At 38.3% G+C, this 18,310-nt stretch overlaps 1 protein-coding gene across 2 annotated transcripts; it reads right to left on the bottom strand.

The window, feature by feature from the left end:
- Window positions 1-10,465: 10,465 nt before the first annotated feature.
- Window positions 10,466-17,870, bottom strand: LOC116253559 (reticulon-like protein B21). 2 transcript variants are annotated; one of them, XM_031628422.2, is made up of 9 exons: window positions 16,989-17,870; window positions 16,815-16,868; window positions 16,602-16,704; window positions 16,435-16,509; window positions 16,201-16,351; window positions 16,031-16,100; window positions 15,822-15,887; window positions 13,916-14,038; window positions 10,466-10,772 (listed from the first exon to the last, which is right to left on the bottom strand). In XM_031628422.2, the coding sequence occupies exons 1-9, from the start codon at window positions 17,671-17,673 to the stop codon at window positions 10,603-10,605; spliced, it is 1,497 nt and encodes a 498-aa protein (XP_031484282.1). In that variant the 5' UTR covers window positions 17,674-17,870; the 3' UTR covers window positions 10,466-10,602. The 2 variants fall into 2 exon arrangements, with proteins under 2 accessions (XP_031484282.1, XP_031484281.1); XM_031628421.2 differs by lacking the exon at window positions 10,466-10,772 and adding an exon at window positions 11,786-12,263 and having other exon boundaries at window positions 16,989-17,868.
- Window positions 17,871-18,310: the final 440 nt, after the last annotated feature.

The following is an 18,310-nucleotide window of genomic DNA, read 5'->3' as shown; positions in this document are numbered from 1 at the left end:
CCTACTGGAATTTTGGCTCGTAACAGGTGCTACCCCGGCGGACCAGTTAGACCGAACCGATGTAGCCCTAAGTTCCCAAGACCTTCTTGAGGAGCACTCTAAAAAAACTCAAAATCCTAAACAAATTAATACACTTGTCTACCCGGCCAGACAGGACCCCGGCGCAAACCCGATAGGAAAGGGTATACAAGCGGTTGGGTTCCCAAAAACCTATCTAGTAAAACCTACTACAAAAACTAGAATGGGTGAGAGGCCGTACAAACGCGTTCCATACAATTTAATCACTCTCAACTCACTCACAAACCACACACAAACCACAAACTATCGAGCAAACCACACCGTTGCCCAATAGGTAGGTCGAGTCCTTTAGCGGGCGTGTCGTCGGCACTTGTGCCTTCGAGGTACCGCGTAGGGGACATGGGACTGAGCCCGGGCTAAAGCAAATGCAAAATCAACTAGATGCTATCCTAAAACATAAAGCAAAAACACCCGCCCGTGCTACAAGGGGGAGGAGGGGCGTTACCAGCCAAGCCGAGCTTGGCGCAACCGAATGACGGACCCGGGGAGAAACCACAGCCCCGGGTATTGCAGCTACGGTTCAGAATACCGCTTGAGGCGAGCCTCCACGGAGCTGCTGTTGCTGGGACGAAGCTGGGCCGAAGAGGACGCTACCGCAAGGGAAGCTGCAGTCTGCCGCAAGCTGGTCGCAGGCCGCAAGATCTGGCCGATGTCGTTGTCGCCGGTTCGGGGATGTCGCACACTGTAGGAAGGACGCAGGCCGCTGACCGCGGCTGAACGCGCTGTTGTAGGCGCAGACGCCGGAGGAAGGGCCGGTCTGTCTCGGCCGAGGGAACGGGAGGCGCAGCTGGATGTGCTGCGGCTGGCGCGACCGCCTGTCGCGAGGGCGCTGCCGGAGACGCTGGGGACGCGGCCGAAGGTGCCGCGGTCGTCACGACACACAAATGTGTTTTTGTAGGTTGTCCTCACAATAAAAAAGGGTATCGTATATATGATTTAGATACCAAACAAATTTTTACAAGCAGAGATATTTCTTTTTATGAGGATCACTTCCCATTTCTAACCGAAAGATGTTATACAAATGATTTGAACAATGTCGTTTTGCCTCACCCCAAGAAGATTTTCTTGGCAAGAAATATATGACATAGTATGAGAATGGCGATCCAGCAAATTCCTCCCTAGTATCACCCATTCAACCTCATGACTCCATCAACAATGACCAAAATCAGCCAGTCTCTCATATTTTAGAGCATCAGCCTATGTCAAGCGATTCACCTTTTCTAGAGTCACTTGCTCTATGCCGATCTAGCTGTACTCATCATTCACCATCCTATCTTCATGTGTTCCAATGTGATGGTTACAAGCTCATGGCCTAAGAAATCTACTTCAACTATGCAATCCTCAGGTATACGTTATCCCATATACAACTACCTACCTGTTCACAAATTCTCTAAATCTCATTATGCTTTGTTAACATCTACCTTGAGTGATGTTGAACCTAGCTCATATGTGAAAGTGGTTAACTATCAACATTGGCGAAGTGCTATGGCTGATGAGATTCGAGCTCTTGAACAAAACAATACATGGTCTCTTATTACTTTGCGTCCAAACAAACATCCAATTGGCTAGCGTTGGGTTTATAATATAAACAGCGATCCGATGAAAGTATTGAATGCTACAGAGCTAGACTTGTAGCCAAATGGTACACTCAATTAGAGGGCCTTGATTATCATGAGTCATTTGCTCCAGTTGCAAAATTGACAACCATGCAAATGCTTTTTGCTCTTGCCTCTGTTCAAGGATGGTATTTATATTAAATGGATGTAAGTAATGCATTTATACATGAAGAATTACATGAAGAAATATACATGACAATTCCACCATGTCTTTTTCGTGAGGGGGAGTATCATAGTAAAACAATGTACCGTCTTCACAAGTCTTTGTATGAACTCAAGCAAGCGCCACGAAACTGGCTTTACAAGCTACTATCAACACTTAAAGACACTGGTTTCATTCAATCATCCGCTGACAACACTCTATTTACTCAAAAACATGAAAAACAATGTATTGTTATTCTTGTCTATGTTGATGATCTTATCATTGCAGGAAAGATGAACAAGGAATTGATTCAGTTAAGCAATATTTACATTCAAAATTTCATATTAAGGACTTGGGAATACTTAAGTATTTTCTTGGCATAGAAATTGCAAGAGCGCCATCAGGAATATTTCTAAGCCAAAGAAAATACATAGTGGATATTTTGAATGATGCAGGTTTGATGGGAGCCAAGCCTATGAACTTTCCAATGGAGCAAAAGTTACGATTGACTCCCAATGATGGTATTCTACTAAAAGATCCAGCTAAATACATGAGATTAGTTGGACGTTTGATTTATTTAACTATTAACCGTCCAGACATAATGTATTCAGTTCAAGTTCTCAGTCAGTTCACGCAATCGCCACAAACCACACACTATGAAGCAACACTTCAAGTATCGAAGTGTTTGAAGTCTTCACTCACAAAAGGAATATTTTTTATGATCATCAAGTGCAAAACAATTGCGAGCTTATTGTGACTCAGATTGGGTAAGTTTTCATACCATTCGTAAATCAGTTAGTGGACATATTGTGTTCTTAAAGAATAGTCCTCTCTCTTGGAAGTCAAAGAAGCAATCTACTATTGCCAGTGCCATGGCAGAATACCGAGCAATGGCTTTAACAACTTGTGAAGTTGTTTGGTTAATAGCCTTATTGAATGATTTGGGGTAGACTCATGGTAAGCCAATCAATTTATATTGTGACAATCAAGCAGCTTTGCATATTTCAGCAACTCCAGTTTTCCATAAAAGAACGAAACACATAGAGTTGGATTGTCACCTTGTAAGAGAAAAAATTCAGCAAGGAATAATTCGGGCACCAGGTATCATCATGTTTGCAACTAGCTGATATTTTCACTAAACCATTGAGAAGAGACATTTTTCAAACTCTAAGGGGCCGTTTGATGGATGGAAATTTATTTCTGGAAAAAAATTTCCAGAAATAAATTTCTGGAATCGATGAAACGGAAATATTTTTCTGTTTTTCTAAAACCAACTTTTGTTTGTTACGGAGGAATTATTTTTCTTGAAAAAAATTTCTTTATTTGGTGGAAATGGTGAGGAATAAGGGAAGGAGGGAGGAGGAAGAAAGGAGCGAGGGAGGAGGGAGGAAGGAGGAAGAAGGGAAGAGAATGGAGGAAGAGGAAGAAAGAGGAGGAGGAAGGAAGGGTTTGGGAGGGAAGAGGGAAGACGTAAGAGAGATGGGACGGAAGAGAGAGGGAAGAGGGAAGATGGAAGAGGAGGAGGAGGACACTCAGGATTGCTGAAGAGGCACAGGAAGGTTCTGAGGGACAACATCCTGGGCATCACGAAGCCGGCGATCTGGCGACTGGCTCACAGGGGAGGCGTGAAGCTTTCTTTGGGGAGCTAGGGTTCTTCCTGTATGAGACCCGTAAGTTCTTCTCCACCGTTGAAGGCGCATGAGAAATTGGTTTTTGTCTGGTAAACCTTGGATCGCTCGGCCAAAAAATCAAAGCCAGGTCGAAATATCGTCTCCACCAGAAAATCATCGCTTCCTGCGGTCGTCAAGGCCGCTTCTTCCTATCTCTCTATCTCTCGGGCGCAATGGGGGAGAGTTTCTCTACCACCACCATTGTTATGAGCACCAATTCCTCCCCTCTCCCTACCCAAAACCCTGACTCTCCATCGCCGCCAGAATGCTCCCCAAAGAACCCTAGCTCACTCCCCATATCAGGATGCCCAACCAGCGAACCTTCTTCTTCCTCCTCCCTCCTTCCCTTCTTCTTTCCTCCCTCCTCCTCCTTCCTTCCCTTCTTCCTCTTCCCTCCTTCCCTTCCTCCCTTCTTCTCCTTCCCTTCTTCCCTTCTTCTTCCTCCCTCCTTCCCTCCTTCCCTTCTTCTTCCTCCCTCCTTCCTCCAACAGTCAAAAAAATATTTCTGGAAAAATTTTTCCACCCCTCCGGCTGAAAAAATTTTTTTGGAAATATATTTTTGGAATCACCTCCAACGGTCCAAAATTTTTTTCCATGTTTGATGGATTGGAAAATTTTTTAAAAATTTGAAATAAATTCCCTCTGCTATAGTAGATTTCCTGCCCATCAAATGGGCCCTAAGAGTCAAGATGGGTGTTTCAGATTTGCACACGCCAACTTGAGAGGGAGTATCGGAGAGGAAAATTAGCAAACTGATTTTCAGGAAAGATAAGATCAAGATAATCTTTCCTTTTCTTGTTGTAACACTCAGATTTGTAACATTCCTATCCCAAAATTTTTGGATCTGTAGATATCCCATGATTTGTTAATATGTATAAATACTCAAAAGTATATGGAATGTATCATCATTTTTTGGCTCATCATCTCCCTCGGTTCTCTCTTTCCCTCATGCTTTCTTTCTCAGTCAGCATAAGTGTGCAACAAGATTGTTATCAGCAAGATGAATCAAGTGTATTATCAACAATACATGGAGAATATCAACTTAAGTTTCAAATTCATCCTTCAGCAAATAAATCAGCTAAAGAGACTTGTTTCCTTTATTCATTTCTATTGTAAAGGAAAAAATAAAGATTTGAGTTAGTTGTGGAGACATTTTTTTTTATTCTTCTAGTTGCTTTTGTAATGTGTATATAAACTTGTAATCTCCTTATATGTACTTAAGCAAGCAATTTCTTTTGCTCTCGTAAGTTCCTTGCCTTCAAGCATACTTTATCTATGTGTTCCTTTGTTTTTATCAGCTTTGAGACTGGTTAACAAAATGGACTTCAAGAAAATTTTCATTTTTAAATAGATGAGATACTTTTGTTTCTATTCACTGATGGGATTCATTTGAGATTTGAAAGCTTTATTTTCAGTTTCCTTCTTTCTCCAAGTTAGTTTTTCCTTCAAAAGGAATCACATAACTCATGTTGTCGTGAAGTAGCATAATTGGCATTATTTCTTTGTGAGAGCTGCAGCAGTAACTCGTTTGGCCCAAACTGCACCAGCTACGCCCTTTCAATTTTCTTTAGCCTTGCATGTTATTTTTTTTACATCCTAATCTATTTAAACTTTTTCCTTATCCAAGCTCCCCTAATAAATTATATGTACTATCATAATTCTATATTCAATAAAAAAAATCAGGATGACGTAAAGCTCGCAGAGATATTTTGATAATAGAACTAGTTCAGCATTGTGACTACAACAAGATAATGTAATTATAATTCATATGTATATAATGGTTTTGGAGGCATTTTAATGGCACCCCCATCTAACTGGTTTTGTGAAGACTTAGTTATATGAAAACTAAGTTTTTTGATGAGTTTTGAAAACTTGACATGATACTGAGGATAATATACTCAAAACCTAGTTTTATGAATAACTTAAGGGGGTCAAGTTTTCATTTTCTTTTATAAAACCAGTTTTTGCCAAAGTTTTTCTCATTTTTTATGGCAGCCAAACACTCCAAGATCTAGTAATAAAGACATAATCAGATTTTACCTCGGAAACATGGTTTTGGGGTATCATCCAAATGCCTCCAAAGGGTCCACTCTTACAAATTCGGATAAAAATATGTGAAAGTTGTTGGAATGTAGCTACTCAATGCATTCCAAGGTTGTGAAATACTTAGAAAAGGGCCCTCCCAAGTATTTCTTATTTTAAATAAATGTTATTTAAATATTAGCTTTTCTATTTCAAAAATATCTCCAAGAGATGCCTCTAAGAGGTGTTTAAAGAGGCATACCAAAAGGTGCCTCCACAAGACACGTCCACTATTTCGCTGCATGCTACCAACTAGAGAACCTATTGCCCAACATCGGACCCGTCACTGCACAAGTATGAAGCCTCAGCAGGTGTGTGTTTGTTTTCATCAATGGTATAAGAGCTTCATTGTGACCAGTTCTTGCATCAGAAACATCAAGTGCTTCAAACAAGTATGCAAGAACAGCTTATTGGGAATTGTTCATATGTTAGTGCACATAATCACTCTATCAGATATTTTTAATTTTTGACTCTCAATAGTCTTTCACACACATCTTTATATGCGTGTATTGTTTATAGATTAACATAACTCATAAGCATCTGCATGATCAAGAATAGTATATAAGCAATATATTATGTGCATAACTAAATGGAACAATAGCTTAGCATAAACTACAATAATTTTGTGCATTCTTATAACCTATTGCTCTATGCATGCAGTGTAGAAAAATTAAATATCCTTCTTGTTTTATGTATGCATAAAATATACACTAAGAGCCACTATCTATGACTGTGAGTATACTGTGCTCACTCGGTTGTTTAAAGAATCTCTTTTCTTTTTGTTTGTTAACTAAAATGAGTGGTAAAATAAAAGTCATATAAAAGAGGAAATTCATTTTCTATAGTAACAAAAAACACAGAAATTATAGAGAACAAGTCGGGCCCAAAAATTATATTGAATATTTTCCTATAAACAAAACTGAGATTTCACTTGAAGAAGGCCGGTTTTCTTTTTCACTAGTAAAATCCTCTTTGTTGTTTTGTCTCCATTGTTTTCCTTTTTCCTAGACTTCTTGTTTTGGGTCTTCTCTCCTAAGATCTTGGCGGTTTGTTGGTCTCATTGCCATCGCTCTGAAGGTGTGTCGATGGTTGGAGAAGGCCATGCCTGATCTCTATAACATTCTGCATATTAAAACCCTGAAAGAGAGAAAGAAACAAACTTGGAAAATAAGTGATTGGCTCAAAGTGCAGATTTATACCCATTTTTTAGAAATTATAGAATTGGCCCAAAGGTTTCTGGTTTCTTTTAAAAGGCGCTTATAAATTTTAACCATTTAACTCACAACTTTTCTCTTCAATAATTTGCTAACAAGGGTCCTAAAAGTATTTTTCAACTAGAGCCTGTTTTAAGATAAATATTACATCTTATTGCTTCTTGCTTTTCCAAAACTAGTAGAAATGAGCACAGGTCTAAAACACATTTTGTAATTGGTTTCAAAATAAAACAAAAAACAGAAAATTGTAGAAAAACATGAAAACGTAAAAAATTACATGGAACAAAATTCTAACATGTTATTTTAGACTTGTGTATTGAAATCAAGTTTACAATTTGAATATGGTGGATACTAAAATTATTTTTTGTCTACTAGTTCATTTGTTTTATTATTTTTCCATTATTAAACATGCCAAATAAATAAACAAAAATGATGAGTAAGGTTTATGCCACTGAATTAGCCAAAATTGGCAAATTAAAAGGGACAAACTTTCATACATGGAAAAGAAGAATCCCCTTGACTCCTACCATAGAAGACCTTGAATATGTTCTTGAAAAATTAATCCCAACTTTAGGAGGAAAACCTTCTAAAGATGAGAAGAAAAATAATAAAAAAAAACGAGATGATTTAATGGCTTGAACCATTATGGTGACTTATATGGATGATGATTTGATTAGGGTGTCTGAGGATTACAAAACTACAAAAGAAGTGTTTGTTGCAATTGCTTCTAAATATAATACCACCTCTAAGATTTAATTGCAACTTCTTTTTGAGCAATACAATTCATATATAATGAAAGAATCTATTAGTGTGGTAGACAATGTGATCGAGAACATGCAAATATCAGCTATGTTAAATAGTCTATCCCAATTATTGGAAAATGGTCTCTACTGCTCGAAGGCTTAATGCCAAAGGTCTTAAGTTAATTGAACTTCCCCTACAATTGGCAATAGATCAAGAACATATGAAAAAAGAAGAGAAAAATGAACTCGTACTAGTCCAAGATCAGCCCTCTACCAAAATACACCATCTAGGTATAAAAATTTTAAAAAGAAAATGGCAAGTTTGATAAAAGAAAAGGTACAGATTTCAAAATAAACATGGATCTCATAACAAGTCCTATACTTTATATAGGCCCTTGATGCATATGAAGAAAAACTGTCATACCAAGGTGTTTGGAAATCAAAGCTTCAACTACAAAGATAAGAGCAGAAGGAACAAGAAGAAGAACATTCAATAAGGTATTGTTTGTGTTATTTTTTGAGTGCCTTTTTGCAAATGAGGATTTATATGGCTGGTGGATTAATTTTGGATCCAGTCAACATATAGCAAAGTCAAAAGAGGGAGCAATAGAGATGATAGAATACCAACTTGGGGCACATAAAGTCTATATAGGGAACAATTCTCATAATATTTTGGGAGTTGGAACATACCTAACTTATGTATAAGGGAGTTTCATTCATCTTATTAATTTACTTTTTGTACCTTGCATGAAAGAAATTTAATTTTGGTACCTACATTAACTGGGAATGTCTGCATGGGAAAACATGTTCAAATCCATTTTGAATGAAACTTTGACAAAGATAATTAAACTATTTGAGCATATAAATAAAATTTCAAATGTTTCTGCTTATATTGTTTGTATTTTGCAAATGGATGTGAATTCTTAGCATAAAAAGGCTTGGGCACATTAGTATCAAGAAGATGAAGATCACGGCAAATCAAGGAATTAATTTTAGTAAGGCTGACTTTCAAACATGTAAATAGTGCATGTATGCAAAATGACAAGGAAATCATTTCCAAAACAATCTATAATAGCCAAAGAACCACTTGAATTAATTCATGCTGATATATGTGGTCAATTAAGGTGCTACTCATAGTGAAAGTTGTATTGTATAACATGTATTGATGATTATTCAAGGTATGGATATATCTATTTAATTCACAACAAATTTGAAGCATTTGAAAAATTCAAAGAATACAAGATTGAAGTTGAAAATCAACTTGAAAAGAACATTAAAAGACAAGGTCTGACAAAGAAGGGGAATACACTTCAAATGAATTTTTTTGGATGCTGCCAAAAATTAAGAATAAAAAAGTGAAGAACCATGTGTAGGACACCACAATAGAATGGTGTTGTAGAGATGTATAACAAAACTCTCTTAAACATGGTAGGATTTATGTTAGAAGGAGCACTCTTACCCAAGAAATTTTAGGGTGAAGTGATGTATATAATAACATACATATTAAATAGGGTGTTATGCAAGGAAATGCCTCATTCACCTTATAAAAGGTGGACATTGACTATAACATCTAAAAAGATGTGGATCTATAGCACATGTAAAATTGCTAGATCCTACAAAAGATAAATTAGATAACATCTCCATTTGATGCATCTTTATTAGGTATTCAAAGGGATCCAAAAGAAAATGTTATATAATCCAGTTGTGGGCTTAATAAAAAGTTGTGATGTTGAGTGTCTTGAAGAACTCTACAATGAAATGGATCATCAAATAGGGGATGATCATGATCCTGTAAATGTTGATATAGAAATTTATGAGTAGTTAGGCAATGAATCAACTCCAAAATAGTTTGGCAATGAACCAACTACTAATAAGCCCTCTACATCATCTTGGCAATCTCTAATCAGTCAGAAAAAGGATAGATCCCTTCCAGCTTATCTAAAAGATTATTATGTGTGTTTAATAGAGGAATTATGCTATTTTTTTGACCTTGATGAAATGAATGATAGTTTGAGCTATAGTAAAGCTATTACTTCAAAAGAGTCTTAATAATGGATGTAGGCAATGAATGAGCAAATAAAATCAATAGAAAAGAACAATGTTCCGGAATTGTTTGATCATTTAGAAGGACAAAAACTCATTGAAAGTAAATGTGTATTAAAGAAAAAGTTTAAATCAGATGACTCTATTGACAAGTATAAAGCAAGATTAGTGGCTAAGGTTTTCTCTCAAAAGGAGGGAGTAGATTATTCAAAAACTTATTCCCCTAGCAAATATGGCTTCAGTTATTATTATATTAGCCATAGTATTTCATTGTGATCTTGATTTATGACAAATGGTTGTAAAAACTGCATCCTAAATGGTGATTTGAAGGAAATTATATATATATATATATATATATATATATATATATATATATAAAATAACCAGAAGGGTACATTGGTGAACACAATAAGGACAAAGTATACAAATTGAAAAAAAATATATATATAGTTGAAAAACAAGCTCCTAGGCAGTGGTAATTAGCTTTTCATAAAACCATTACCAGCATTGTGTATATGTTGGGAAAGGGATGCCTTTGAGGTGCTTTGAAGAGGCATTACCAAAATGTGTCTCCAAAAGACACGTTTACTATTGGGCTGGAAAAGGGAAACCGGAAGTCTATAAATGTGCAATCAGCCCACTTCGTTAAACATCAGTTACTTGATATCAAAAGACTCCCGAAGCAAACCTTGTTCCCAAATTTACTTGTGTCTCTCTTTCTCTTTCAATTTCTTTCTCTATTAATTTGTTGTTGTTGCCAAGAACAGGAGCCCTTGCTGCGTGCTACCATGAAGAGAACCTTTTGCCCAACATCGGGCCTGTTGCTGCACAAACATGAAGCCTCAGCAGGTGTGCGTCTATTTCCATCAAAGATGTGTACAAATTAACAGTCAAAACTTATAATTCCACTCTCACCAATTTGTTTGCATAATACTGTACACATGTGATTTTTCAAGGATTAAAAAAGGTACAGTGACTGATCTAAAATTTATTAAATTTTGTAAGGCAAAAAAATTAATAATAAGCATCTAGAATAACTTGGCATTTGCCATCTGGGTCCATACCACCAACACCACCACAGTCCGATCTGATAAAAGGGCCACTCTGTCTATTATGCAGATAGGTAGGGGCCATGGTTTGGCCGGACTTGATTGTCTTTTCTTCTGGTTCCAATGTCTCTGCCGCTGTGATCAGTCAATATATATAAGTGAAAAGAAGCAAACCATATGAGTATAACTGTACAAGGTTAATCTGCAGATCCTATGTTATATGAGTACAGCTGTATAAAGTCAATCTGTAGAATGTCAAGTATCGAGTAACGTTATCAACGAATTCTCGTGAGCTATACACTGTATAAAAGAAAATGTGTGGCCAGCATGTTTTCACCAAATTATAAACTTGGTTAACCGTGTCAGCTACACATTTCCACAATTTAGGAGTTGAGGGTTGGTTATCTCAACAGTTGATTCGATTTTAAAAATCTCAATTATCTATTTTTCGTATTAAGTTTAAGTTTTCATGTAGAGGGATCTTGCCAAGTTCAAAACAATAAACTTTTAATCCACTTTCGTGCGTAATTTTATGCACCAAACTTGAGATCAACCCAATCAAATTAACGGCTTGAAGCTGTTCTTAAAATCTTGATATTCTCACATATTTCATGTGAGTATTTATCGGTATTGAAATCTAAGTGTGGGTCTACATGTGTTATTATTAATTTATGTATTGTGTGCCTGTAAAGGACAGACCGATAATTGTGACAACTTAGGTTGGGTCTAATTATCATTTCTAAGAGTAGGAGTAATTTCAAATAAAGGGATACCGGATGTGGATTTCATCAATGTGTTGAATCCAAAAATTTAAGTGGTCTCCGTAACCGTATTTTTTCGCATCAGTTTCTCTATTTCTCATCAGAAACGTTGTTATTTATGCATGATTTTGCATAAATCAAATATGCGATGGATTTAGGTATGCTTTTGCTATATATTATTTGTTTTAATTTCGATGATTTGCATTTACACATGTCTGTGAATGTTTGTCCACAACTGTAATTATTTTATTTAGCAATATCAGGCACAGGTCCAATCAAAATAACAAGCTATGTATCCATAAGTCGATATCTAGCCATTAAATTCGCTTTATGCCTGCCTGCGTGAATGGAATAGGCGTCTAGTTAAAGGTGGTGGGACCAGAAACATGAGGAAAGCACAAGTGGCCATTTTTATTGACTGAGTGATTGTCCGGGAGGCATTATTCAATTCCCAATGAAAGGATAATGCTCCAGACATGGGCACATGCAACACCGTTTACTTTTTTTTCACCCCAACCCTTTTACTTTTCATCGCCCCCCACATTTACACCCTTCTTTCATCCCACCATGCATCGCCTTGAAAGTGAAACCAACCAAAAAAAAAACAAAGGAAATCATCTTTTGCTCGTGGGCATCACCGCTGTAGCTTCCTGCTGCACTTTACCACTACCCCCATCAAAGATCTTCTTGTTGTTCCTTTGGGCCCTGTCCTTTGGGCTCTGAGCCGCGCACTTGCCTGCTTCTTTTCCATCTTCTGCCGCCGCCGCCGCAGCTGCTGCTGCAGAAGCCGAGGAGGGTTCTACTTCGTCCCACTCGGAGCTCAGGGACTGCTGGTACAGCCGCACGGCCACGACCAGAAGGAACGCTGCACAAGACAACACCACTGGATTCGTCGGCGGCCCAGCACTGAAACTCCTTAACTCAGTTCATGCATACAAAAGTTTACTCGACTGCCTTCTGCCACCCGCGAGCACTCAAGTACATAATGCGCGCATTATGTCTCCCTGCGCGAGCCCCTTAATTGCAAAGCCTTTCCTTTATGGCCGGGCATTTACCGACTGTAAAAAATTTGGCCTATAGATATTTACCGTTGTGACTGTCCGACTTTTTAACGTTGTTCTACGACGCTGTTTGACGCCGTTGAATGACGCGAAGGTCGGTGGGTGGGTGAACCATCTGTAGGGTTAAGTCTCTGACCCCAAAGATGCTTGGTGACCCCAAAGATGCTTGGTACCTCCCTTAAAAGAAAAGAAAAGAAAAAAAAAAAAAAGGAGAAACCGAAACTCGGGCACTCTACTAGGAAGCTTCTCATCCATCCACCGTTGTAATGAATTTTCTAATGGGTGAAAGGCTTTTGGGAAACGGGTCGGGTCGCCTGTGGGCGATTCTTGCATGTGATGCTTTGCTTTTGGCCAAGCAAAGCGATGAATGGAAGAAAGGAGAGAGGAAAGGAAAAAGTTGCATCCCACACCTACCTAATCTATTTCCCCCTTCCTAACAGTCTTCTCCACTTTCACAAACCTTGGCGTTTTGTTATTTTGAAAAAAAAAAAAAAAACTGTTGTTTCATTTCTTGGAGAATACAGGTGGCTTTTGGCGTTTTGTTATTTTGAAAAAAAAAAAAAAACTGTTTTTTCATTTCTTGGAGAATACAGGTGGAGTTTGATTACTACAGATCTGATCTCAGAATTGTAGATCTAAGATCTACCTTTTTTTGTCTGATCCTCCTTCAATCCAATTTTAAATCCATGTTTTTTTACATTAATGGATCCCACCATCAAGATCCAAGGTGAAGCAATTTTAATAAAAAAACATTTAAAATATGTACTTAACATATAAACAGACATTTATAATGAAATTATAAAAATATATAATAAAAATAACTTTTTCAATATATTATCTGTTTCATACCCAGTCCTCAAAGTTTGTCAGATCGACCCATGGCCCTTGCCCAGTGGCTCACCCTGGCTAGCCGACCCCAGCCCAATGCAACACAGGCGCTTTTTGTTTTAATTAATAAAATATTTTAAAAATCTCAAATAAAAAATATAAAAAAATAGGCCCATGCAACCCCATACAAGTAAATGGCACATCCACAATATGCATCAGATTTTAAGGATTATTCAGATACGATACTGAACCCCACATTTACAACATAAATTTGCATTTCTTTAACAAAATTCATATTCCTTTATTGATTCACACCTTCTCTTCAACAGCTACATTTAGTAAGTTCTATTATGGGATATATAATACATTAATTAAAACATATTAAAATGTTTAAAATTAATAGTATTGTCTAATGACAAGCAAGTTAGTTCTTTATCTTTTAAAGACAGATGGTTGAGAAAAAAAAAATTGTTAATTAATTTAAGTAGCTCAAAATACTCTATCTTGTTTTTCTTTCAATCATTCGGATGGTCAAGATTATTTCTTTAAGAGTGTGGTACCTACCAATTTCTCGGATGTATTGATAATTCAATTAAAACCACATACACACGCACACACACATGCTTACCAGCCCAAACACGAGCGACCATTGATGATAAATTCCATATGACGGTGAAAATGGCAATCGCCGCGGCCTTCTTGTGAGAACAGGAATTCCAAGCATCCCGAAAACGACCGATCCAAAATCTCCCTGAAAAGAGAAAGACAGGAATGTAAGTCTCCATGCATGGGAAGGAAGCCCGATGTTAATTTGTTCTTCTTAATTACTGAAGAAGGCGCCCACACTGTTCCAACGCATGGACCGGACTCTCTCTCTCTCTCATACATAAAAGGAAAAGTTACTGCATATTATTAGCAAAACTAAAAGGAATTAAACATGTTAAAATAGCATCGTTTATCAATAATAAGTACAGCCTTTGTTTAATAAATTATTGGAAATACTACCACCAAATTCAATCCGCGTGACCTATCGTCAAAATAAGTGAAGTATCCCATCACGTTACGAACATTTGATGCAGCTACCAACCACTCTCAACAATCTGGTAAAAGTTCCCCATTACCTTTGCCTCACCTAATGCTAATTAACTTCAAATTAAGTAACAATTCTAACACATTTTGTGGTTATGAATTACCGAATGCCGTTGGGAAATTAATGAACCAAGAATAATGCCATGGAAAACAAAATAAAACATAAATAAATAGTAGATTTGTCAACTACTTATTAGTCTTGGCCAACATAAAATAAAACATTTCGTAGAGTTGAGCACTGACTTTAAATAATGCTTAAAGTTGGAGGTGAACCCACCCGGGATGCTACGTACCACCAATTGCCCAACGGAGGGGAGGCCCACTTTTTAGGGTTGGTCTCTAAAAGCACCATGGAATATGAGTAGGGGTAATGGTTTATGACTTAGCCAGGTTTATGGTAATTCTTAATAAAGGTTTATGTAAATATTTAGTCATGCCGCCGACAACATTCAGCAGCCGTCTTGATTTAAAATGCCAAGAAAGAGAGATGAGAAAAAAGATACGCAGAGTCAATTATCCAGTACTTGTGGTTTTCCTCTTTTCAATACTTGTCATTAAGATCCAGTACTAGTTTGATAGAAAAAAAAAAAAAAAACATTTGTGTAAATGGAAGAAAAAAAAGAGAGAAAAATAAGTAAAAGGGAGAAGGGAAAAGACAGTGGAAGAGGAGGTCCAGGACACAATGGCATTGGTCGCTAATGGCCGGCCTTTTGGTCTTGGTTGGCTATGATAGACGTACGGGTTCTTAATTTCCTTCACGTCTAGGGCTGTTTGGGAACCTTAGATAAACTTACCTTACATGAACTTACAAGTACTCTTTTTAACTGAAGAATAGTGTCTGCTATCATTTGCAATCAATGAAAATTAAACTGATAACAAAGCTTTATTAGCCTACCAACCCAATCAGCTACCCTACATTCCCTGATGCAATTAGGATTCCACGAAAAAAAGGACAATGAGTCCCTGATTTTTGTTCACAGTCTATCAGGTTAACGGTCATCAATTCGCTTGGATAGACACTATTGAGAATAGACAAACAACGGTCGCGTTTTAGATTAGACTTTGACAAAAGGTGATCTTTGCTTTGAAACCTTATCGCCAGAGCTCCTATTCTCGGCAAGTTTTTGCAAAGGTAATGTAGTATATAAGACCATATCAGTGGTCTTCAGCACTTGGACAAAAGCAAGCATTTGCTTTCAACTTTTAAGTCTTCCAACACAGAAATCACATGCATATGCTTTATCTTGTCAAAGAAAACGGCAATTAAATTATTTGCCTTTTGTGAGAAATGAGAATATAGTTATGTTTTTCCTTAGTCATTTAACTGTGCCAACTTCATATCTGACGACGTTAACAACGCTGTGCTAACAGTACAAAAGCAACACACACAAAGAGAGAGAGAGAGAGCACGTGTCATGTGAAAGGTAAGGATGTCTCTCACTCACCGTATCTGGTAAGCTGAACCGAGTAGGAAGCATAAACTTTGGGAATCGTAAACACCCCGAAGAAACCTGCACATGATCATCCGCAATAATTAACAAAGTAAAACAAATCTGAAGAACAGAAGGGAAAACAAGAAAGCAAGGAAGGGTCAAAGAGGGAGGAAGACGTTGGCCGTGTCTGGCTAAACGGAAGTGAACGATGAGATCATTACCGAATCTGGCTAACGTCCACACGGTTATGGAGCTGCCGCATCTCGCTAACAGAAACAGCAGCACTGCCACCTGAACCACCACCGATATGTTCCCACTTTTTAACGACAATGGCATCTCAAATTATTGATAGAAAGGGGAAAACGAAGTAGGAATTTCGTCGCATCTTCACCTTCATGGTAGTTGCAGGATCACCAGAAAAAATGGATTTCACTCTGAACAAAATCTCGTTCAAGTAAGGCAGAACGAGCCGCAGTAACCAGATCGCATCTTCCTCGCGTAGTGCGCTTCTGGTGTGCATCTCATCCAAGTCCACTCCTCCCCTGGACAGAGGTCCTCGTAATTTCAGTTACGGGAAAACAGAAAGTGAGATTCAGAGGAAATGGTATCCCTCAGATTTGCTTACTTGACGAGAATTGTTCTGTGGATGAAGACTATGGCGAGGTAGAAGAGACCAACATAGGAAATTGCAGAAATCAGGCTGCAAGTTCGTTGGGGAAACCAGATCAAGATTCGCAGAATCCGTAAGACAGAAACTGTAAAAAGATAGCAGAAAAGTCTTAATTGATTCACCTGAAATTGAGATCTTTGGCGTAAGACGATGATAGCAGCAGAAATGAGCCGGATCCGAACACGAAAGCTGATCTTGAAATGTCTCTCCACAAAAAGACATCCACTGAAGGAAAGAAGCATCACATTTGTCATGAGAGGCAATGGTGATCTTGCAAGGAAGCAGAGCATAAACAGGGAAAAGAGAAACTGAGAGATGAGAGATGAAAAGTCCACCTAGCCCCTGCATTCTTTGTTGAGTTGCCGCCGCGCCTTCATACGGTTCGTGACCTAAATTGCCAGAAAATGTAATGAGATAGAGAGAAGAAAGAGAGAGAGAGAGAGAGAGAGAGAGAGAGAGAGAGAGAGAGAGAGAGAGAGAGCATTTTGGTTCTTTAGAAAACCACTTACAGGGAACTGGTTTTGAGAAATTGAACGGAATTTCAGGCGGTTCGAATTTCCCGATTGTGGTCGTTGCTGGTGGAATTTTGTTTTCTTTGATATCCTCAACAACCACCTCCTTTCTGCGTCCAGATGACTTGACCTCCAAAACCACCAATCTTTTCTCCTCCTCCTCTGCTTCTGCTTCTTCTTCTTTCAGTTCTTCTTCTTCTTCTTCTTCTTCTTCTTCTTCTTCTTCTTCTTCTTCTTCTTCTTCCCCTCCTTTTATCTGCTCATCCACGTGTTTCTCTTCTACTTTCACCTCCACCTCCGACCGCAATTCTTCAGATTCGCCATCAATCTCTTCAGATCCAGCCTTCTCTCTGCGGAAACTAGCGCTCAAACTCCTGGAAACGGCCCTCGTCTCCCGGGACGCACCGAGCTCTCTGGACTTATGCAAAATTCTCCCATTATGAGAACTGGATCGGAGTCTGGTGTTATGCAGAGGGCTTCTCTCTGCCCCATCACTGCTTTCAGTCCACAATTTTCGCTTGTTCTCAATGCTACTCAGATTGCAATTCTTCCCCAAACTGCCATTGGAAGGAGAATTACGGGTGCCCTGCTTGCCTTCCATTCCTGCACCGGACTCAGGGCTCCCGTTCTTACTGATACCGACATTTTTAACCGCTGCCCTTCTTCTGGAAGCCAGGTTCATCGTCTTCTTCCTCGAGCAGAGACGCCAGTGGCCGGCTGGAAGGGCGTTAACGGATCAAGAAAAGGAAGTAACGGCTCTGTGCCTTGTAGAGAAAGGGACCATGGTGGGATACTTTGGGCTATGGGTGCAGGCTAAAGGACGTCGAGGGGTGTGGGGTCAGGGAAAAGGCCCCCCATCAACCTCACTGCGCCAGAGCTCTCCTCTCTCTCCCTCTCTCTAGTTCAAGGGAAAGAAAAATTTCACAGGGGTTAAACTTTTTACTGTAATGTCGAGAAAGAGTTCCATTTTTCCCAGAAGTTTCCAAGATAGGCGAATGGTTTCTAAAAAAACTGCAAGTAGATCCCTTAGATTCTTCCATTACATGGTAAATATATCGCGGTTTTAATGGAAAAACTAGGAAAAACTGCGACGCGATCACATGCAATTGAGGAATTTTATCGGCCACTTAAGAACACAGTGAAAATTTAAATAATTTTCTAAAAAATAACTAGCACCACTTTAAGGGCTAGATGAAAACTTGTTAATGTGGTTTTAAAAAAATTAATTTATTTTTCAATGCTGTTCATAAAAAATAAAGTGAATTAGAGACGGAGGTTTGGGAAAAGTTTAGTAGAAATTGGTGCCAGACATATCTGCC

This window comes from Nymphaea colorata, chromosome 4, assembly GCF_008831285.2.
Source record: "Nymphaea colorata isolate Beijing-Zhang1983 chromosome 4, ASM883128v2, whole genome shotgun sequence".
NCBI classification, from domain to species: domain Eukaryota; kingdom Viridiplantae; phylum Streptophyta; class Magnoliopsida; order Nymphaeales; family Nymphaeaceae; genus Nymphaea; species Nymphaea colorata.
This window is presented reverse-complemented; position numbering and strand designations above follow the sequence as displayed.